General features: G+C 38.9%; 2 protein-coding genes and 1 long non-coding RNA gene across 5 annotated transcripts; 1 reads left to right on the top strand and 2 right to left on the bottom strand.

Moving 5' to 3' along the window:
* Positions 1-17,873, bottom strand: LOC136262989 (putative leucine-rich repeat-containing protein DDB_G0290503). Its single transcript, XM_066057414.1, has 16 exons — positions 17,337-17,873; positions 15,325-15,350; positions 12,804-12,954; positions 12,454-12,519; positions 12,143-12,253; positions 11,979-12,089; positions 7,954-8,040; positions 7,808-7,891; positions 7,708-7,758; positions 6,664-6,971; positions 5,959-6,246; positions 4,861-4,983; positions 4,447-4,804; positions 4,302-4,366; positions 3,739-4,246; positions 1-290 (listed from the first exon to the last, which is right to left on the bottom strand). The coding sequence occupies exons 1-16, from the start codon at positions 17,757-17,759 to the stop codon at positions 165-167; spliced, it is 2,886 nt and encodes a 961-aa protein (XP_065913486.1). The 5' UTR covers positions 17,760-17,873; the 3' UTR covers positions 1-164.
* LOC136262990 (TNF receptor-associated factor 4-like) lies at positions 17,851-19,701 on the bottom strand. 3 transcript variants are annotated; one of them, XM_066057416.1, is made up of 3 exons: positions 19,561-19,683; positions 19,464-19,514; positions 17,851-19,311 (listed from the first exon to the last, which is right to left on the bottom strand). In XM_066057416.1, exons 2-3 carry the CDS (start codon positions 19,464-19,466, stop codon positions 17,986-17,988), a joined length of 1,329 nt encoding a protein of 442 aa, XP_065913488.1. In that variant the 5' UTR covers positions 19,467-19,514; positions 19,561-19,683; the 3' UTR covers positions 17,851-17,985. The 3 variants fall into 3 exon arrangements, with proteins under 3 accessions (XP_065913488.1, XP_065913489.1, XP_065913487.1); XM_066057417.1 differs by lacking the exon at positions 19,464-19,514 and having other exon boundaries at positions 19,561-19,701; XM_066057415.1 differs by having other exon boundaries at positions 19,464-19,692.
* Positions 19,673-23,341, top strand: LOC136262991 (uncharacterized). Its single transcript, XR_010704417.1, has 3 exons — positions 19,673-19,759; positions 19,819-19,944; positions 23,190-23,341. It is a non-coding gene; the product is annotated as an uncharacterized lncRNA (long non-coding RNA).
* Positions 23,342-24,195: the final 854 nt, after the last annotated feature.

Raw genomic sequence — 24,195 nt, 5'->3', positions numbered from 1 at the left:
TAAAACAACAACAGCTTTAATGTGAAATTTAGCCAAATCCATTACAAGTGTATACATTCACAGACAAAAGCAAATCATATCAATACAAAATCTAGTTAGCTTTATTAACATATGTAAGTAGTTAGGCTAGTAGTGGGTAAGTGAGTGCACAGATTAATAATATCCTAACAACACAGAGCTGCATGTTGTACAAGTTCGTCAGTTGTGGAAAATTGTTTTCCACACAATGGACAAGGGACTACCTCCTCTTTGAATGCTGTACCACTCACAGTAGAAAACTCATTATAGGGCTGAAAGAAACAAAAGTGAGCAGTGTAAGTATTTCTACTCATAACTGTAACTTATCTATACACAACAATACATAATATGACCACCAGTGATCTGCTTAATACATAGAGCTATGCCCCAAGCCTGAGGGCCACAGGCCCAAGGACATGGGAGGCCAATCCCAAGTAGCCATGATATATGTAGTATATACTACACACATGTCCTCATAACCTAATGGGAAAAGACAAGCCTATATTCAATCCATTTGTTTTATACACAGATATCTAGTATCGGTACTAGTTAAATGTTATTCATACACTAGCCATTATATACAATATGTTACCATTTTGTTTTTTTAACCGTAATTTTGCTCTTGCTCTTACTGTGTTCCTCGGGTTAGAAAACTACTCCTAGGATTAGGAGCAGCGCCCCTAGAATTAAGAACAGCATCCTTAGGATTAGGAACAGCGCCCTTAGGATTAGGAAGAAGCGCGAGTAGGATTAGGACAACATTTTAAAACATTAGGTTAGGGTACGGGTTGGTACATAGTGATTTACATTTGTAACATTATTATGTCAAAAATAAGAAGAGTTGGCAGTTAACACCAGTGGTACAGTGGTTAGGAATGCTGCTCTTCAGGCTGGAGGACCTAACAGCTTTTCAAAACAAGTGATAGGAGGGTAGTGATAGTGGTGATATTGCTAGTGAGTTAAATAGTGGTACCATTTCTAGCCATCTAGGACCCAAACTAAGTTTATTCAACAAAGCTTTGAATGGTTAGTGGGTTTGAAGGTTAAGTAAACTTCGAATTATAAAACTATCCTTTGAAGCTTTGTAATGCACTCATAGTTTGTAATGCACTCATAGTTTGTAATGCACTCATAATAATTATGAATAAACATTGTTTTCTTTATTATACCTACTTATTCATCTTGCGTGATCGATGTTCATCTCTTTACAACCAATCATTGTGTACCATCCCCATTTAAACCATTGTATTTTAGTTTGCTACCATATTTGTAGCCATAAAACACCTTTTAAAGTGAGAGATAATATATGGAAAACGTTCTTTAGCCATTAGTTGGTGTTTGCCTATGCATGATTCCCAGGGGCGTAGCGTAGCCAGAATCCGGGCCACCTGGGCCCAGGCCCGGGCATCAATAATTCGAGATACTCTAATAGAGCGGTCAGATCCAGATAAATCAGTCTCAGTATTCAGAGAAGCAGTAGAGCAAGCTACGTATGTAGTTATAATTAAGGAGGTGTAGTTGGTGGAGGGGAGATCAAGGGCGTAGCCAGGAAGGGGGGGATTCGGACAAACCCTTCCTTTCAGAGACAGAATATTTTACAACTAAAAATCACATCAAATCTTACAGCCTGGAACTCTCTGGTAGCTACTTGCACACTAGCGCTCCTCTGTACTACTCTTGAGGGTCGCATTGCATTAATGCTGAACTATTGCAAATCATCGAGATCTATTGCATCACATGATCAGTAGCGCATGTGATGCATGGTGGAAATGGCGAAAGGGTGTTGATTGGTTGAGGCAGACATATTACAAGGCAGCAGCTGCGATAAACGTGTTATACATGTGTCAGGTGAGCACAAACTGTGAATAGTTGATGTATATTTATCTGATGAATGGTTTGTTTATTTGTCACATGTTGCGGACACGTGATGTCTCGGATACATTGGAGTACAAGCCAAGTCTAAAGTTATTGACCATCAACAGGAAGGCCGACCGAGAATAACTGGAAGGAAGTATTGCCAATAAGCCACTCAATTTGGAGGTTCCCGTGTGCTAGAAAATTTGAAGTTGGCTGTCTGGAAGTGAAGATTAAGTTAGAATTAGCTACAATAGGTTTATAGTTTCTATAAGCTGCATAAACAGCAGTGTGTATGTTTCTAGCTAGATGCACAAACAGCACCTGTTAATGTTACTGCCTAAGGGCACACTGTGTATGCATCATTTTCGTTCAGACGTGGTGTAGAGGGAAGCACCCAGCAGACCTTCCCTCAAGAACATTCCACTTGAATTGTCTAGCTTACAGCTATAGTATGTTCATGTTGAGCTGAATCCTGAAACATAGCTAAAAATTTTAAGTGGATTTTTTCTCAACAGAGTTAACATTTCAGCCAACCAGATGATTATTGGTAACTGCAAAGGTGTCAACAACAGACATGTACAGTTTGGCTCCATTACAAGTTCGAGAAAGGGCTGTAATGGACACTGTACTTATATGGCTTCCCCATAGGAAATGTATTGTGAAAATTTTGATTGGCTGTAAATATTACATCAAACAATTGAACTACAAGATTTTGAAATATTTTTAGCGGGTCAAGCAGTACTACAAATGAGCCAAATTTCAAGATCGTGTGCAATTGCATCCATGAGTTATTAAATGTTTATTAGGATTCAGCTCAACGTGAACATACTATAGGCCCTGGCATCACCAAAAGTCTGGCTACGCCCCTGATGATTGCAGTATAGCGGACACACCCATTTGCCATCTAGGACCCAAGCTAAGTTCATTCACTAATGTAGAATATAAGTTACTGACCTTGAGAACGTCTGAGCTATCTTGTCATGTCATTGAAATGTTCTCTGTATAAAAATGATCTGGTCGCGAAAAAGATTATTTAGTGACATCTGACTAGTTGTCTAACTACACAATATTTAGTGACAAACTTTTGTTGGACGAGACAACACATAGCCTATCTAAATAAATAGATCAGAATCTCAAACCGGGGCATGCACAGTTCACAAATACTTGCATATTACTGCACAACCATAAGCGTAGAAATTCTTGAGGGAACTTTGCACCCCTTGGAGGGCAGCCATTCTATTAGAGTACTTTGTGAGAAATTCTTTATGAGTAACCTTATACTCTGTTTGGGAGATTTGTGTGTAGGAAGTATAAAGTTTACTAGTGGAAGGGAAAAATAAGAATTATGTAGCAGGAACCATTACAATAAAAAGTGAAGAAACTAGGAGATCAAAGTTTGTCCTGCAGTATTGCCAACAGTTTCTTATGTATACATTAAAGATAACACCTTGAATATAGGTTTTCCCCTTGAATGAATACTATGCAAAAATAATGATCACAAATAAATGGGAAAGGCAGCAAAGCAAAAGAAACTTTGCAATTAGCTATTCCTGCTGTAAACACTTGCAGTTTATTTTGATGCAGCCACATGTAACGTTTTCACACTTCATATCAAAGGAATTACAGAGGAAACATTTGCCAATTTTCAAATATCTGTCAAGAAAAAGCCACATCACATATACCCTACACAATTTGCTGTCATATGTTACAAAGCCTATGTAATAGTTCCTGATGCTTAAATTGATCGCTTTATTTAGGTTGATAATTTGGTAAACCACAATTCTCTCTCACAGTTTTAATGCTTTAGCCATCCCTTCCATTAAACCTGCATCCCCCCCAACACACACACACACACACACTCACCAGGCGTGATTGGTGCTGGAACTGAACAGGATTCATTGCAGTAAAGGGAGTTCTGTTAGTCATATCTGGAGGAGGCAAGTCTGATGGCCTACTTCCTAGATTGTTAGCTCCTCCTGTACTAATCCCAATATTGGCAGCACCAGGGGGACCAGGAACATTCCTATAAGGTGTAGTATCAGATGTTGGATTATGCATAGTAGTCATTGACTGGATGTTAGAACGAGGTTTAGTTGGCGGACGAGAAGGATTATCCCTCGGTGGGTTACCAGTGAAAAGGGAGTTTGACACATTCTGGTCATTGGGATGGCCCATAGTTTGCTGAGGCCCAGGATGAGGTGGATAAGTAGTTGTAAATTCATGTTCAAATGATCCTGAAGAAGCAGTAGAAGCTTGAGTGTTATATAGACCTTGGCCCTCCTTGTTGCCACTCCAATGACCTGGTTTGCTACCACTCCAATGACCTGGTTTGCTACCACTCCAATGACTACCACCAGTATCTGAGCCACCACTGTGGACAATTAGGTATAACAACTGATGTGGTATTTAACACAGTAAATATATACCCGCCAAGTCGGTGTTCGCTGTGGCCTGTTCCAAGATGACTGTCACCTCCCACTGAAGTGTTAAGCTGTATAAAACATCACATATTAAATACAAGTGCCACACAATACATGCAACTAAAAGTATTTGCATTAATTTACAACATACATCAGGTCCGGTCTTAAGACGAGTAGTAGCATTTTTTGCTAGCAGATCTTGTAGAGAATCTATTTCTGCATCTTTATCTTTCAACGTTGCCTGCATCTTATTAAACTGTTGAGCAAATTTCTCCCTTGACACACGCTCCTCCTCATAATCCCTGGAATATTGTTGTATCTGATTTCTCAACAGCTCCATCATGTCATTGTTCTCTTTAATATTTTGTTCCCTTGCATGTATTGTCGTCTCGTTCTCTCTCAGTTCCCTCATCTTCTCCTCCAACACTCCCTGGAGTTGATTTTTCTCTTGATTCACTTGAGTGTAGTAACCATTAATCTTCCTCAGCTCTGCTTCTAACATCTTACTCCTAAGAGACAGTATTACATAACACACAAATACAATTTCAATGTTATAAATAAGTACCGATTTCCAGCTGACTCCAAGTCCTGTACAGATTTACTCAACTCACTCATGGCTTCATTCAGCTCTTGGGTAATTTCTTGTAGTTTATTGCTCAATCGTTGGTTATGATCAATGATGGTCTCCCTATGGTGGACACATATGTAAAGGCACATACACTACACATAACTAGTTACTATTCAAGAGCAAGAAAAGGATGTACAAGTGGCTAAGTGCACTGTATCAAAATAAACTGTAAGTTTATAGCAAGTGCTAAGTTTCTTTCGCCTTGCCGCCTTCTCTATTTATTTGTGATGAATGTGATCATTTTTTTTGTACAGCATCCATCCAAGGACAACAGTAATACTAATAATGTATACCGAATAAAGTGTTGGCAATACTGCAGGGCAAAGTCTAGTTTCTTTACTTTTTTATAGTAATGGTCTCTGCTACATAATTCCTAATTTTTCCTTGCACTACACACAAATCAAGCAGAGTATATAAGGTTATTTGTAAAGAAATTTCACACAAAATACTCTAATAGAATGGCCCTTCACATGCCCTCCAAGGGGTGCAAAATTAAAGTTCTCTCAGGAATTCTACACTTATGGTTGTGCAGTAATATGCAATTATACAGTGAACATTTGCAAACTTGCATGCCCCCCCTCCTGTCATGTAGTGTAACAAACCACTTATGAGTGGAATGTATTGCCAGAATGAGCAAGTGATGACATCACACAATGGTAAAACCAAGGGCAAAAGGTCATGTTGAGAGTTATTATAACACATGAAATATATTCAGTTGTTATTTGAAGAATTCCAGCACACATTTTACAAGTATATACACAATGGGGCAAAACTTTCATCTTATCTTAGATCAAGTGCTTCTTAAGGGAATAACAAAGACATAGATTATCATGCTCACTCTTTTCTTCTCTATTCACCATTTATACCCAATTTGGTGACCACATTATGTAAACCGTTAATAAAATGGGTGGACACAATTTGGAGGTCATGGAACCAAGTTAAATGCCGCTTCACTGTACAATACATACAAACTTATAACCACACCAGTCTAACCCGAGTGCTTACATATTGACACATATCAACATACATAATTACCTTTCAGCCCTCAAATCTGCCGTTTCTTTCTGTGACACTTCCAAGTTATGGTTTAACATTGCATTTGTCTCGTTGGAAGCAGCTACATGTTCATCAAACTGTTTCATCACCCTGTCCTTTTCTTGTTGTATCTCCTGTAGTTGATGCAGTAGTTGACCCTTCTCCCCTCCTGTGTTCTGTAGCTGTTGCTCTAGATCACTCTTTGCAGCATACAACTGTTGTGTTTGATTTTGTAAGTCAACGATGGTGCTGTTCATCGATTCCTTCTCCTGTCTGTGTTTCTTGAGACTAAGTGGGACAAAAAGATAAACAGATAGCATGTCTGTATCAAGAGTTATATTACGGAGAAGTAAAGGTTCTTGGTTACATGTGCAATGTACAGTATAAATGTTATCGCATGTAAAGAGCAAAATACAATGTGTATAGGGTGGTCATTTCTACCCTCAGTAAGCAGGTGGCTCTACATTAGAAAGGCAGAGTACTCTATAAACGTCTCAACAGAATTATTTATTATTTACAGTTGGCTTTATTAAAGATGGGGCCTTTGATGCAAGTATCAGATCCCACTGTAAAAACAGTAAGAGCTGTTTTAATTAGGTCACTGAATAATGAAGACACCAACATATCATTTGTGTACTGCTCTTGCTTACCTAATAAGGTAATTGGCTTAAAGACTATTTACCAGATACCATATCACAAACATACCTGTCTAATGTTTGTTCCAAACTTTTTCCGGTGGTATTCAGTTCACCACCCATTTGTTGATTGTCCAGTTGTAGGGATTCATTTTGATTCCTCAGCTGAGTACACTCTTGTTCTCTTCTCTGTAATGCCTCAGTCTTCATCTGTAAGTCCCTCTGTATTGACTGGAACTCCTCTGACAATGTGCGATTTTGTTCAGTTAACTGAGAGTGCAAGCTCTGATATTTCTTCTTCTCCGCTGCCTCCCTGTCAATTTGTAACTGAAGATTGGTTTCTGAATTTGAGTGGTGGCGCAACTTTGTTTCTTTTTCCTACAGTAAAAGCACACAGTACCTATCTACTGCTGTATTTTGGTCACTTGTATAGCACAACAAGTTGTCACTACCCACTAGGGTACACCAGCATTCAGGAAGTTGGCAGCGATTTAAGCGCTACTTTAAAGTATTACCTTAATTGCATATTGCGGCTTGAAATTTCAAGTGAGCCTCAATAGTCGCAATACACAAACCAGCAAACGGTGGGGATGACAAGGGGTTGTTCGATTTATAGATTGCACTTCTTGTAAGCATTAAGGTAATGTAATTTGTTTTCTGAATTAAAAAACACTACAACATATGGGATGCATACACAACGTCACCACACCAATGATGTGAATTTCATGAAGTGAAACACAACCATTTTATGTCCCTACTTTTTTTGAATAATCTCTGACACAATCTACATAGACACTGGGATGACAACAATTATCTCTATCAACAGAGAAATTAAATGGTTACCCCCACAAACATTTACATACAGTCAGTTGCATGTGCAAAGTGAAGTACGTGAATTATGTCTGGCTTAACTACAAAGGCAATGCAATCACACAAACAGCAATAAGCAAATGCAAGATAAAACAGCAACTCTGTAACACCTTATCTCAAAACCACACTCCCAGCTACATTTTCCATACTATGGTGCTTTAACTAGTATGTACTACACTAATTTTTCGTACACTAGTTGAACAAGCGTAATGGCTGACATATTACAGTACATGCAAACAGCTACCTGCTTGAGAGCTTCATTTTCTCCAGCTAGTTTACTGATTTCACTTTTAAGCTGCAGTAATGTTATATTATTGTATGAAAACAGCAAAGATGGCTACTACCTGTTTGACGGTTTCACTTTCTCCAGAAAGTTTCGTGATTGCATCTTTAAGTTGAACAGTTTCACCTTTAAGCTGAGCAATTTCCTGACAAACAAAGACAACACCCAATATTAACATAACTGAGCAAATCGCTCCAGTCTACTCACTTTGACCTTGGCTTCTAATTTGTTGTACAGTTTCGTTTGTTGACTAATCCTCTCCGACTTATTAGTTGGTACTGATTGAAACTCTTGCTGTACAAACATAAAGACATAATGAATTATCAAAATATTATGAACTCCTAATTAACAACTGTATAAATACTGTATGAGCATGGTCCAAGCACAGCAGTAAAGCTGTCAATTTGCTACCAGCATCAAAGTCACAATGTATGCAGTGTTGAGCCAGTACTTTCAAAAAACTCCGTTACTGCCACTGCGATGAAACTCGTTACAGTTATATATTGCTTCAGTTTAAAACTAGTAATACGTTATATTAAATATTACACAATTTAATGTATAAAGGTACTTCGTTAGGTAATAATATTACAGCAGCGAGTAGTAATGTGCTACTTTAGTAATGCATTACTTATATAACTATCCGTTACATATGAAATGTAGCACGTTATTATTGCAATAAGTAATAATATTATGTAACATGTTATGCCCAATCACTACTGGACAATATATCTATGCTATTACCATGGAATTCCCATGATCACCTTGAAATACCCATGAAAGTTTCAGTTGGTATTTTTCATGGGTAATGAAATACCTATGAAATGCATGGAGCAAAAATAATGTACCTATGAATGTGAAATCACACCAATGAAAAATGTATGGAAAGCCTATGAAACACACTCATAGGCTTTCCACAGGATTTTCATTGGTGTGATTTCACATTCATAGGTACATTATTTTTGCTCCATGCATTTCATAGGTATTTCATTACCCATGAAAAATACCAACTGAAACTTTCATGGGTATTTCAAGGTGATCATGGGGATTCCATGGTAATAGCATAGATATATTCCAGTAGTGAATACTGACTGTTGGTAAACCTAGCCTCAAAGGGTGAACTAATTATAAAATTTGAGACATTAGGTTGTGGCCACAGGCTGCCAATAGCATGAGAAGCACATCAAGAAAAATCATATTGTGCCCACCTGTGATGATCTAATATGACATCATAAAATGAGTGGGATGATGGAATGATGTAATAAATTAAGCACTTCCTGAATCATTATTGTGTGACATCACTGCATATTTCATTCTCATTATATATGGCTCAGATGTTCCAAGTAACAGTCTCCACACTGGCATGAATATATTTAGTATTTATATTTTATCAAAGTAACATTCTAGTGCCATAGTTCTATATAAGTCACAATTCTAATTATTGCCCACCACAAATAAGGAGATGCAATAACCCACAACACTAGAGGAGGTCCGACACAAACTAAGCGCTGTTGAAAAGAATTCGCAGCAATTGCATTCTTCAAACAGTAAATTCGCAAAAATCAATCCGTAGACAAGATTTGATGAACTGCAAAGCTACTTAGACACTTGTGCAGTTGATTTTCACTGGTTCTCTCTTCCCAACTTGCTGCTTGGCTTTATTTCGTACGGTTAGTTATTCATCACGTGACGGTTCCTCCAATAGGTTGTGCATATCGAAACTGAACCACTGGGATTGATTGTTCAATCAGCGTGTAGTTTTCGTTGACAACCCCACGAAATAGCTTCCCTGTACAAAACATATGCGCTCACGTGTGCGTGTCAGACCTCCTCTGCCACAACACTACGGCATTGCTTGTCACCATGTTATGACATCACACCAGGTACAGGCATGTTATCAATTCTATTGCACCATTCTAACACATATCATTCAAAGAATTTATGCCTCAGAGTTGATTGTATTAGTATCTACTCTCTTTGAAAATGGACAGCAGTGAAAAGGAGTGAGTGAAGAGTTTTAAAAGGCTGTGTGGAAATTCCACTCAAAATTTACAAGTCACACAGAGTCGATAACAACCACAACGGAACTCACTGACTCAAATGTTTCACCCTACAGTATATAAAAGCACAGTAATAGCACTTGGTTGGATACTGGCTAAACACCACTTTCGATGCAGCCTATTTCCAAGAGTAAGACACCAATACCTCCTTTGGCAGCAGTTAGCTAATTTAGTATAGAGCGATGAAGAACTAGCTCCTAGGTTGGTTGTACATATGCTATTCTATTCTTGTGTGCATATATACAATGTCATGCTGGATAACTAAATGACTTATGCATGGTTAGCAACACGCGAGGCAACAAGTCTCTTACAGACTTCTGTTGGAGCTTCATGAATAAGAAAGAACTTCAAAACACTTTTTCTAGTTGCACACATGACCTATTAAGGTTACTCTATACTGTAAATAATTCAGCCAGTGTTATTTATTTTCCTATCGTTAAACATTTCTGTACCATTTTCTGTCATATGTAATTGCAGGATGTTAAGACCAACAGGTGGCCTTGTTAGTAAGTTAATACACATGTACATTACTAATCATACAGTACGGTAGTACTGTATATTAGGGATCATGAAGAATTGGGTTTTCCTAGCCAAAAAATTCACCCAAAAACCAGCTTCACAACCCCATCCTGGCACCTTGGCAGTGTTGGTTAGGTATAACCAAGCCCAAAAGTGCCTTCAGTATGATCCTAAAGGGTTGCAATAAATTAATAGTTACAAAATTTAAAATAAAAAAAATTATTCAATGGAATTTTCTACTGACTGCCTGCCTGCCTGATGCCTTCAGGCAAACGTAACTCAATAACGGCTAAGATTATTGGCTTAATTTTTTCACTGTTTGATGTCGCTTCATCCCGAGACGTGCCTTTTGGCATACCGCAGTACGCACAATGGATGCATCATAGACTTACCTTTGTCCTCCTTTGTGTCCCATTTCTTTTTGCAGACAGCCTAAAGTGTCGATTCGCGGTAGCGCAATGCATGGCTTCCCTACAGTACATTTGTAAACGGAAATCATCCGTATTTTCCGTGGTGAACAGACTGATTGCAGAGACGATTCTAACACTGTTATTTGCTTGTAATGCTGTGTAACAGGCTGGACATAGCTGAAAGTGAAGAGTAATGGCCGCTGCACTTTCGAGGCAGTAATTGATAATTGAGGGTGCACGAATCGTCGTATTTTCGAGGTGACTGGATTGTTGCAGAGGCACTTCTTCTACTGTTTTTTGTCTGTAGTGCTGTGGATTGGGCCGAACACAGCTGAAAGCGAAGCGTAATGGCCACTGCACTTTCGAAGCAGTTTTGATAGCTGGGGCATGCGCTCAGACGAAAAATTTATTAAGGCGCCATCCTTTCTTTTGATGCAGTATGCGTGGGTTCACCAGTCATAATAATGCTACAAAAAAGTAAGCAAACAAGTTAAAGGAAAAATTTGAAATTTTAAGTTCGATTAGGGATCAAAGAAAAAAAAAGTAAGGAAGCACTACACCTGCAGATACACTAGTGAACATTTAATCCCTAATTCAGTCTTGTTGGGGTATAGACTGGATTAGGGATTAAATGTTCACTAGTGTATCTGCAGGTGTAGGCGATCTCCCTTGTTTCCTTACTTTTTTTTTCTATGATCCCTAATCGAACTTAAAATTTCAAATTTTTCCTTTAACTTGTGTAAATATAGCCTTAGGTACTTTAAACAGCAATACCATATTTTCTGGTAAAAAAGCCAGGGAGTTTACATATTTCCTCCTTAATTGAGTAGCACCTCATTACTATGCAGGAGACTTCAATTTTCAAAAGATCAGAGTGATGCCTAGTTTAATGTGATGGTCAGCATAGAGAAGTTTTACCTATGGTAAATAAACGACCATTAATAATAGCATAAACACAGATTATTTATATTTTTTATTGCACCAGCTAAGATGACTCTAATTTTAGCAACAAAGAAAAAAAAAACTGTCATGTATGCTTAACCCATATAAAACTTTTGGGAAATACATGTATACACAATACAGACATGCATGGCGACAATAGATGGGTAACTTGACCCTAAAACTACACATTGATCGAAAGTCTGTTTACATAGCTCCTTAGCGAAGTTAATTTGCCAATATACACAGTGACCTGTTATTACCAAGTGCTACACATTTCCAGCATCTACTACTGCATTTGACTTACAAGTGATTCCATTTCTTTAGCAGAACCCTGTAGTATTGAAATCTCACTTTCCTTCACAGACAATTCCATTTTCAATGTACTGACTTCTCTCTGTAACTCACTAGCATTGCCCTACAAGGACACATATTGGATCACACACATGCATGCAGGCACAAACAACTTACAAGTGACTCCATTTCTTTAGCAGAATCCCGTAGTGTTGAAATTTCCCTATCCTTTGCAGACAATTCCATTTTCAACATATCGACTTCTCTCTGTAACTCATTGGCATTGCTCTACAAGGAAACACATGAGCACATGTACATCACCACATGCACCCACACACAGTACACACGCACTGACTCACACACATACAAACACACACACAAATGCACACACACATACAAACGCACGCACGCACGCACACACACAAACGCACGCGCACGTGCACACACACACACATAAAATGCTGCACATGTACGCGCTATATACTAACTTGTGATAGGGTCATTTTCTCCATTTCTGACTGAAGAACATCAATACGACCTTGTAACTGTTCAGACTGTGTTAATAGGAGCATAAACACAATGAATACACAATATAGTATTGTACCATGTGTCCACCCACACACACACCATTGTAACTATGGGGGACAGATGCACATGCACTTATCATACACATGGACTTCTACATCCACCTATGTGCACTCTCATGCATGCATAACACATTCACGCACGCACGCACGCACGCACGCACACACGCACGCACGCACGCACACACACGTATGTGCACACAAATATGCATGCATACAAACATGTATGTACACTATACAGTAATAATAACAACCTGGTTGTTTTCTTTAGCCATCCTTAATTGTTGCTGATACTGTGACATTTCATTTTGTAGTTCATAGTTCATCTGCTTCAACTGAACAATCTCACTATCCTGATTTTGTACCTTCTCCTTCAGCTCATCATTAGCATCACCAATAGAGTGACTATGGCAACAAAAAAATTAAACATAATCAGTGGGTGGGCACTAAATGGAACAAACCATAGCCATTTAAGATTTGTCATTTTGTATTTCATACTATGGGCTACATGCTCACCCAAATATTAATTTCTGTCCACCATGCAGTGAACTGTGCAAGCATGTACACACTCACTACACACACACTCACTACACACACACACACACACTCACTACACACACACACACACTCACTACACACACACACACACACACTCACTACACACACACACACACACACTCACTACACACACACACACACACACACACACTCACTACACACACACACACACACACTCACTACACACACACACTCACTACACACACACACACACTCACTACACACACACACACACACTCACTACACACACACACACACACTCACTACACACACACACACACACACACTCACTACACACACACACACACACACACTCACTACACACACACACACACACACTCACTACACACACACACACACACACTCACTACACACACACACACACACACACACACACACTCACTACACACACACACACACTCACTCACTACACACACACACACACACACTCACTCACTACACACACACACACACACACTCACTACACACACACACACTCACTACACACACACACACACACACACACACACACACACACACTCACTACACACACACACACACACACTCACTACACACACACACACACACACACTCACTACACACACACACACACACACACTCACTACACACACACACACACACACACACACACTCACTACACACACACACACACACACACACACACACACACACACACACACACACACACACACACACACACACACTCACTACACACACACACACACACACACACACTCACTACACACACACACACACTCACTACACACACACACACTCACTACACACACACACACACACACACACACACACACACACACACACACTCACTACACACACACACACACACACACTCACTACACACACACACACACTCACTCACTACACACACACACACACTCACTCACTACACACACACACACACACACTCACTACACACACACACACACACTCACTACACACACACACACACACTCACTACACACACACACACACACACTCACTACACACACACACACACACACACACTCACTACACACACACACACACACACACACACACACTCACTACACACACACACACACACACACACTCACTACACACACACACACACACACACACTCACTACACACACACACACACACACACACACACACTCACTACACACACACACACACACACACTCACTACACACACACACACACACACACACACACACACACTCACTACACACACACACACACACACTCACTACACACACACACACACACTCACTACACACACACACACACTCACTACACTCACTACACTCACTACACTCACTACACACACTACACACACACACACACACACAACAAAGCCTATTAGATAATACTCTGTTGCAATGGTAAACCAGAGGAGGTACAACACACTCACGTGAGCACATAGGATTGTACAGAGCAATTAAAAATCAGAGTTTCATTGAAAACTTGGTGCCAATTGAAAGCTTTTCTTATGCAGAATTTAATGGTGAGGTGAATCCCGCTGAACCCCACCAGCTACAGTAGATATTAATATACAGGGGGATTGGAGACATCATCACATGATGGAAGAACTACTGTACAAAATGGAAGGCAAATGGCAACAATAGAAGAGAATAGCACTGAAAATCATATTCAAGGTCTCCATAATCCCATAAAGCCAGATTAATCATCAGTTTAGGAGTCAAAATATGTAATTAACATGAATTCTTTTTGATAGCGCTTAAAGAGTGTCATACCTCCTCTGATGGTCAAAATAGGTTGCATGGTAAATTCATCAAAAAGTCATCCTTCAAATTGCTAATACACTCAAGTTGTCATTCTATAGAGTACATAATATTTATATGGGGAGAGTGTCTAACTTGAATGCATTCACCAAACACCCTGGGTAAAGTAACAGCTCAGCCTTTTGTGAGAACAAAGGCTTTGCCCTCATCAACATAAATCAACACCAATCAACACCAATCAACAGTTCTCTATTTCCACTGAAGGTGATGATTTGATGAAAGGTGAACTTTACCCAGGGTGTTTGTACAGGCCATACTGAGAGTTAGACACACTCCCCCATATAAATAATTATATACTCTTGCTTATAGTAGTATACAATTTTAAAAAATGGTGAACACTTGAGGAGAGACATACAATTTCCAAACTCGGTCTCACATAAACTATGACTTACTCAGTTTCATCAGCTGATCGAGAGGTCTATAGGAAAATAACAAGAGCAAATACACATAATATCAATGTACCACTAAAAGATCAAACTTATGTAACACTACAACATACTTTGCACAACAACATTATATGTAACATCATACATAGTCATGTCATGCATGTGGTTTGGTACACACATAGAGTGTGTAACATGCTTGTAAACAAGCTGTTTACATGTATGTTACATGGTCAGAAACATATCACATTACAAATATATATGCAAAGATTTCGAATTGTGCCATAGGCATATTCAAAATTAAGGGGAAAGCTGTACTACTTTACTAATTGAGGGTTAGCATGTGATACTCCTTTGTTTAGTTTCTCCTTCAAACGTGTGTTATCAACACTTGTAACAGCATATTTAGATAAAAACTATAGCTCTTATCCGAGGGCAGTTCTTAAGACATTAATTCAAGGTTGCATGCACTGTGGCTACTATCTGGACAACTAATAGGCCTATTTGTGATCCACAACTATTTAAATATGGTAATATCATTTTAAAACTTTCTCTGCAGTGCACCTTTGCTGTCTTGCATGAAACTTAAATTAAAACACAACTTTGACATGAAGATGAATGTTAAGATCAAACCCAAGAATACCAATGATGGGGGATGGTACATTTAGCGGAATAGTGGAAATGGCGGAAACAGCAAAATCATCGTTCACAGATTATGGACAGCCTTAGAACACCCACTACCAGTTAGCTACTCACTGTAACATATTATAAATACAGCTACATAGAACTCACTGCAATTGAAGCTCATGGTCTTTGTAGCACCAATTTTCTGTCTTCTTGCAGCTTAACATCATCTGTGGCACTCTTAGAGTGTAGTCATATCTCAATCCTCGTACCCCGCATTTTGAACCATATGTTACTAGAAGCGCCTTGAAGGGAGGTGCTTATAATTGAAAATCTGAACACCACCCCAAGAAAACAGAGTATGGCCGCCCAAGACTAAGCCTGACCATTCAACACCAATTGTTCTGCAATTCAAAACGTGATAATTAGTCACATAAGATTAGTATTAATTGTATAGGCTCGGAGAGCCTGTAAAGCTTGATCTTTACAAAAATAGAGATAAGACTACTGTCTAAGAATTGATTACCACAGGTGATGGTAAATTGCAAGAAGACAGAAAATCAGTGCTACAAAGACTATGAGCTTCAATTGCAGTGAGTTCTATGTAGCTGTATTTATAATATGTAACAGTGAGTAGCTAACTGGAAGTGGGTGTTCTAAGGCTGTCCATAATCTGTAAATGATGAGTCTGCTGTTTCCGCCAATTCCGCTGTTTTGCCATTCCGCTAAATACACCATCCCCAATCATGGAGACTGGCAATGTGAACTTGCAATGAGAGCCTAGATGAAAACAATTTTATAGGGTGATAATTAAACACATGGTAGGACATTCTTTCTGTAGTGTGACCAGACCCTTTTTGTGGCCAGACATGCAGCCACTTGTCAATTGGAAATTAAAAGCACAGCACTACCAGAGAGAAGAATCTGCAGATGGAGTACTTGAATTGTAACACTGCACTGGCCACATGACTAAAACCGGCCATCTACAGACAGAGAGAAGAATCTCAATTCTCCTAAAATTGTTCACCAACTAAACCAGATTCTCATTGCAAGGTAAGTTTGGTACATATTTTTACCCACACATGGGACTACCAAATAAGCTCCCCAACATGACAGTGCATCTATATAACAGGGTATTCAATTATCACACTGAATAAGGGGTGTTAGAAATTGAGAATTGTGTAGTTATGATTATTTTATATTTTAATTATGCCATCACATATGCAATGTAAAAAATATCAGGTTTTGTGAAAATCTTAATTGTAAAAACAGTCAACAATATTAGACATTTCAATAACCATAGAAAGTAAGTATTCATGAAAACTACATCCCTCACAGGCAATGACGCAACGTCTGCAGTGTCACACCGTTTAAAACACACACACACACACACAAACCGTATTTAACAGCTGACTCTCCAGATCTCTGATACGATCTTCCAACCCCTTATTCGTCTCTTTATACGACGCTAACTGATTCTTCAAGTGTTCTGTCTCTTGTCGCCTGGTTTCTGCTGCCTCAACCTCCTTACTCAACACTCTATTGCAATCCTCCATGGCCATGCGATATCGCTCATTCTCCTGTGTAGCCAACATTAAATTTTCCGCCAATTCCTCTACCTTCGGCCCATCAACAAAGCTAACACCACTGCTACATTCTGTAGGCTTTACTGAGGGATGATGAGATTGTGAAGGGGAATAGCGGCGTGGTTCTGATGGAGACTGACGGTGTGATTCTGAAAGCTGAATTTGATCCTCCTTCACGACATCTACAATCTCGTACGAACCCAATGACCCATCTACGGACGTGTCTTCAGTCATGATACCGTACAAACTAGAACAAAACGCTGCGTAACCTTCGCTCCTTCTCTGAAATCAAAATAATCCCCTTGCATCAAAGCTTGCTCACGTGTACGGGAATTCCCAGCATTTACTTCACTGTTATTTCACAAAATAATAAGCATACATAAAATACTACTGAAATACAGCAGAAGATGGCGAAATAAAAAAAATACGGCAATACATATATTATAGAGAAGCAGCAAGACTAGGATACATTGAGATAAATACAATCATCCTTGATGAACTGGCGTGATGGGGTAACCTTACTTAACTCTTCTTGTAGAATAAATCTTGACCAACCCCAACAATTACAAGCTCTTGTACCAAATATTGTTCTGCCAGCCGGGACACAAGGGACGCTGGGGCTAAATGCAACTGACAAAGAAAAGTGTCCAGAGTCAGAACTTTGGTTGAGCAACTTTACTGTAAGATTCTTGGTGAGTGGCCAGGCAAGTACATCATCGTAAGGACCAGGTATTACATACATGAAGACAGACATGTGTGTTCCTTTCCCATCACTGGAACCAGCTGGGTCAATTCTGAAGCACATTTTGTACCCCTTGTCGTGTGTAAAAAATGGTGGGCTGAACCACTGGCCCTGACTACTGCGTTCCTTTGTGTAATCGGGCATTCTGATTGTTACTGGTACAATTTGGTTTCCTTGCTGTGCCAGTGATGCCATGGATTGTAATTTGAATGGCCAAATCTGTAAGTTATAGAACATATCAAGATGTTGTGAAATGGTTGATTCAAATTCACAGGATTTATCCTCAGCTGACTTCAGTTTCTTCACTGTGTCTGACAATTCTGACTCAGTTACTGTCAACTTACGTTTAGTCAGGCTAAGATGATGTGCCATTTTCTCATTGCTATGCATTTCCTCGTCCTTACGTGCCATCTTATGCTCACATCCAACATCATGATAATCACATGTGACCTGTTCAAGTGGACACACTTTCCGATGTTCATCCAAGTCCTCTCGATAAATAAGCTTTGTGTCACATTGATTGGGGCAAGACAATGGAAACTTGGGACACTCTTTGATATGTTCATCTTCGATGAACTCTCGTATTCCCTTGACATGACAATGTGGACATTCAATTTGTCGACAGGGACATAACTCCTGTAGATGTTTGGCCAACTCAAAACGTTGTAACAGCACCCCACAGTTATTCTCACACTCCACATCTTCAAATTCACAACCATCTTCGCCATCGAGGTGAAGATTAATGTGGTACACTTCACCTTTCCACTCACAACCTTTCTTCTTATTTGGACAATAAATACTTAGACTCTTAATCTCACGATCCACCTGCTTGTTTGCAATAGTTAAAAACTCTTCACTTCGACATACTGGACAGATGTAATAGGCTGACTCTCTCTTCGACATTTCCAAACATATATTACAAAATGTGTGCCCACAGCAACCACTGAGGTAAGGATCCCTGCTGGGTAAACGACATATTTCACAAATCAGCCGGTCAGGCGGTGTGTGTACAAAGTCATAATCGTAACCACCACTCATGTCAACCTAAACAATCAACAAAAACGTAAACAAAACGTATTGACACGTACTTAATAACACATCAAAGGGCGGAGTAGTTAAATTTCTATAGTACAAACAAGCATTTCAATGCAGTCATGTGTACATCCGTAACATAGTACATATTAAAGTGCCCGCACCATGAATGCAGCTTGGCGGTATCTATGGTTTCGTGTGGGGTGGCTGCGTCACTAATAAACTACGACAATCTTCAACTTGAAAGCGCAAAGTACTCACAAGACTGGTAATATCACTGGAGGTACTTGTCCTTCAACACAAACTGTCCACTTCACGTAACCGCTACCGTGACCACTTTAAGTAGCCTCAATGTTTTTTGGTACCGCATGCCGAACTTTTTTTTTGTTTTAGCGGGAAAACCGGAAGGAAAAGCGTCCCTTCATCAAAAACCCATCAAATCCTGTGGGTTGAGGTTTTGGTAAGCCCACGTATGTGGTCTATCCTACAATTGCAATTGCGTGACATTTACCGGCACAGATTACTAAATCCGGCACTGTCTTGGTATCCAGTGCCAGCCTTTATCTTCAAATGAAGACACCACAACAAATAAACATCACAATGAAACCAAAAGACTATCTACATCGAAGCCTCACACTCAAAAAGGTTGGTGTGGAAATCTTGCTCAGTTGGCATTGAAGAAGACTAGCATTTATCTTGGCATGGCGCATCTCTGAAATTAGAACTTCCAGTACACTGATATCAAAGTTGACGCTTGTACACTTGCTTGCCGTGTGACGTTGCCGACTGACTTTTTCAGAACGATGTGATAGCTGGTATACATGTATAGTGGAACTCCTCAATAGGACACTCCGGCCACCTGATGAATTGGAACTCCTAATCAGGACTGAGGCCTGAATAGCAACTTACAAAGCTTTACCAGTCACAGTGCATGTCCTCCATCCATGCATCCCCATGGCATCACTGAATGATGATAATTGCATTCCATTAGTGCAGTTAATGTAAACATCTTAGGCCTTTATAAGGCCTTCTGGTATACAGGCTCTGCCTTTACCTGTACTTTAATCATAACGATTAGCCAACCATTCAGTCCTTAATTTGTTTGCACTTTCTCACAAGTATACATTGACCAGAAACCAACCTCACAATACCTTCATGACACCTTGTCAGTTATAGTGTAGCCAAGCCCAACTTCAATACAACCAATGTTTCCAAAAGGCTACAACTATTTACTAGAATTTTCTACTGCCTGACTGACTAACAGACTGACTGACTGACTGACTGACTGACCAACCAACCGACCGACCGACTGACTGACTGCAATTAGCATACCACAGTATGTACGATTCATGCTTCATGAGCTTACATGTGTCCTCCATTTATCTTCACTGACAGCACAATTCAAGGTGCCAACCATGGTAGCACTGCCTGATGGCTTACCTATGTTTGTATTGAGAATTGTAAATTTTCCATTGTAACTGGGGATGTCCTTCTCATATACGTAGTGTTATTCGTTTGTAATGTTGTGAGCACTGATTACCTTGTTGCTGAGTGGGTGAAAAGTGAAGATTACATGAAAACTCAGCAGCATACAGTGTATATACCCGGCATGTGCAGTGAGAAACGCGAACACTGTGTATCTCCACATGTACACCTGAAGCAGGTACCATATAGCTGGAAATTTCCAAGGGGTGAAACTTTCGGCAAAACTATGATTTTTATGTTTTTCATTCACAAAAGTCTAGAAAACGTTCACAGCATTAATTGTTTTGCTAAGGTAACAGCTATTTGTAACCTCAAACATTTTCATGAAGCTATCCTGCGAAATTCATGAAGGTTTTGTCCCTCAAAAAATTTCCAGCCACTCTATACAGGAAAATTGATTAAGGTGAATGGATGTATAGTATATATACACTGCATGCACGTATCATGCATAAATTGATTTCTGTTTGCATGTCCCACATTAGCTAATGATGCATTAATTTTAGCAATTATTTGTGGTGATCCCGTTATCAGATAAACAAGTCAGTAATGACATGTATAAATGGTAGTGGGCAGCACATTATGTTGTTTTTTATTGATTGTTCCTGTACAAGCAGGAGCTTATACGCTCCTGATACATACAAGTTACTAGCATTCCGCTACAATAAATGCTTTATACAAAGTAATGGGACCACTGAAGCGTCCTAGCTACGTACAGATGCCAGCATAATGCAGTCCAAGTTTGAAATCTTGAAACATTAAATCTCTTCAAAGAATTTACTTGCCACCTTATTGTGCTAGATGCAACATTAAGCAGACAGTGTTTTAAGCTGGCAGGCTACATTATTTATAATTAGCTAGACAAATTCTGATTTGTCATGTCATGTCAACTGAACTGAATTGGAAAAATAAGCTCAGACCAGGCAAATATAGGGGATCCAGCAACTCCAATATTTGAGCAAAACTCATCCTAGTTTTAGTAGCTAAAACATTAGCACAAAAATTTCAAGGAAATGGACAAAGAATAGATATAACATTGATAATCACAACAGGTAGAAGTTAGAGGTACGTATGCAACTGAATTACTGAAGTGGAGATATGGCCCAGCATTTTGTAGTTATATAGTTAAATAATAACCTTTGATCATCTTGCATATGTGGCAAATAGTCAAGGATAGGAAATCCTGTGTTACCTATTATACTCACTTCTAACATCCTCTTTGGCAAGGTCAAAAATAGCCATATGTAATTATGCACACTGGCCAGCAGATATTGTATTACCTGCCACTTCCATGTTTCCTGTAGCCATTCATTCATTGTAAAACAAGAAGAGTGATATTAATATCAACTGGCATGTTTGACTAATTGCTAAGCCATCAAATGCTGTCGTAAACTACACACATACCCATATATTAGTGACACCAGTGTACTCCCCTGCATGTGTAGTGGTTGTGTATACAAGATTTGAAATTACATGCAGCCATACCACTTTAGAGAGCTATCAGTTTATCAGCACTTGTGCGAGTACAGTGAATCCTGTGCAAGCAGGTCACTGCATAATAAGTCCACCTGTCAAAAGTGGCCATGCTAATATAATCCTCAGCCCATTAATACAAAGTGACCTCCCTAATGTAGCCACCTGCTTTATAAGTTCACAAAATGTTGGCGCAACCAGATTAAATGTAAAACCATGCTAACTAAATGTCATGCATCATTTATATGCTGGGTGACCTGTGGGATGAATACGAATCTCCAAAAATTTATGACTAGATTACTGTTATATGGTATACATGCTTATAGTGATTGCTAAATTTCAATCATACATTGCATGGATGTTTCTATAGTACAATATCCTCTAATATAACAGTCAATTACACTAACAAAAAATTGGGACATGTGCATGTATTGTCCTAAGAAGTTGTATCTTTTTGATGCCAGACATCTCACATCATGCAAATATATTTAGTGGACAGTGGTAAAGTTTAGATTTTAGACTTGTTTAAGAACGAAAGTATGGAGTTGCATGCCTAACATAGTAAAGTTACATCAAGAGTACATAATAATAAAATGTTACTATTGGTTATATTGTGGCTCTCGTTCCAATTAGAATGATTGACATGTTCAATTAAAGGCTTGCAAATGTTCATATTTACTGGCTGAACTGTTTAGTGTCAATTATACCCTAATATAACAATCAGTATGCCAATATCTTCATTACAATCCAGTGTATATGCTCAGAGTGCAGTAAAATATAAACCTCACAAGTGTCCAAACATGGGGATACAATGAAACCTCTCTTAACAAACTCTCCATATAAGCACCCTCTTCCCTAACACCCTTTGGCTGCTTACAAAGCCATATGTATACACAAACAAACATTGTGTTACTATGCGACTTATCTTTCTGTAGTTCATTGTAAAACAAGAAGAGTGATATTGATATCATGTTTGACTAATTGCTAAGCCATCAAGTACAGTCATAAACTACACACATACCCATATAACAGTGTGTACTCCCCTTTATGTGTAGTGGTGTGTATATGATACAAGATTTGAATTAAATTACAGTCATACCACTTCAGAGAGTTCTCAGTTTAGCAGCACTAGTTCAAGTACAGTGAATCCTGTGCAATCAGGTCACTGCATAATGAGCCCACCTGTCAAAACTGGCCATGCTAATATACCGTATAGCTAGCCAAGGGGGAAATTTTTTGCTGATTTCGTATTTTGAAGGTAAACAATGAAGAATTTATCCTTGAAATATCTAAGCCCCCATATCATCTAATACATTTAGGAAATGTTTGCAAATCCCCAAAAAAAAATTTTAATTAGGTAACATTGCTTAACCTGGAAAAATTTACCCCTCAAAATATTTAGGCTATAGGTTAATCCTCAGCCCATTAATACAAAGTGACCTGCCTACCTGCTTAATAGGTTTACAAAATATTGGCCCCACAAAGGCATCCAGAATAACTATAAAACCATGCTATCTAAAATAACCATGCTAACTAAAACAGATGGTGACTTTTTAGTTAGCATGGTTTTACAGTTATTCTGGATGCCTTTGTGGGGCCAACATTTTGTGTGGGGTGGATATTAATCTCCAAAAATTTATGACTATATTACTATTATGGTACATGCATGCATGATTACTAAATTTCAATCATGCATTGCTTGGATATTTCAATATATACTCTAATATAACAGTACCTAACATATATAGTATGTTATTGTAGCTATCATTCCAATTTTATTGTCATAATTGAACTATGAACAATAACTCAAAAGTTCTTGCTGAACTGTCTAATGTCAATTATACCCTAATACAACAGTCAGTACTCCACAAAATTCAATACCTTTGTTATGATGCAGTATATAGCGCAGTAAAATTTCTCTTGACAAACTCTCCAAGCTAA

Source organism: Dysidea avara, chromosome 8, assembly GCF_963678975.1.
Source record: "Dysidea avara chromosome 8, odDysAvar1.4, whole genome shotgun sequence".
Lineage (NCBI taxonomy): Eukaryota > Metazoa > Porifera > Demospongiae > Dictyoceratida > Dysideidae > Dysidea > Dysidea avara.
Note: the sequence above shows the minus strand (reverse complement) of the source record. Positions and strands in the feature narration are given on the sequence as shown.

Bases quoted from the DNA above. Each gene is read 5' to 3' on its own strand.
- LOC136262989 (XM_066057414.1), bottom strand. From the start codon at position 17,759: ATGACTGAAGACACGTCCGTAGATGGGTCATTGGGTTCGTACGAGATT. The intron at 4,984-5,958 runs GTAATTATGTAT...TGTCCACCATAG, and splicing joins GCAGATTTGAGGGCTGAAAG to GGAGACCATCATTGATCATA. The intron at 4,367-4,446 runs GTATGTTGTAAA...TGTTTTATACAG, and splicing joins GTCTTAAGACCGGACCTGAT to CTTAACACTTCAGTGGGAGG.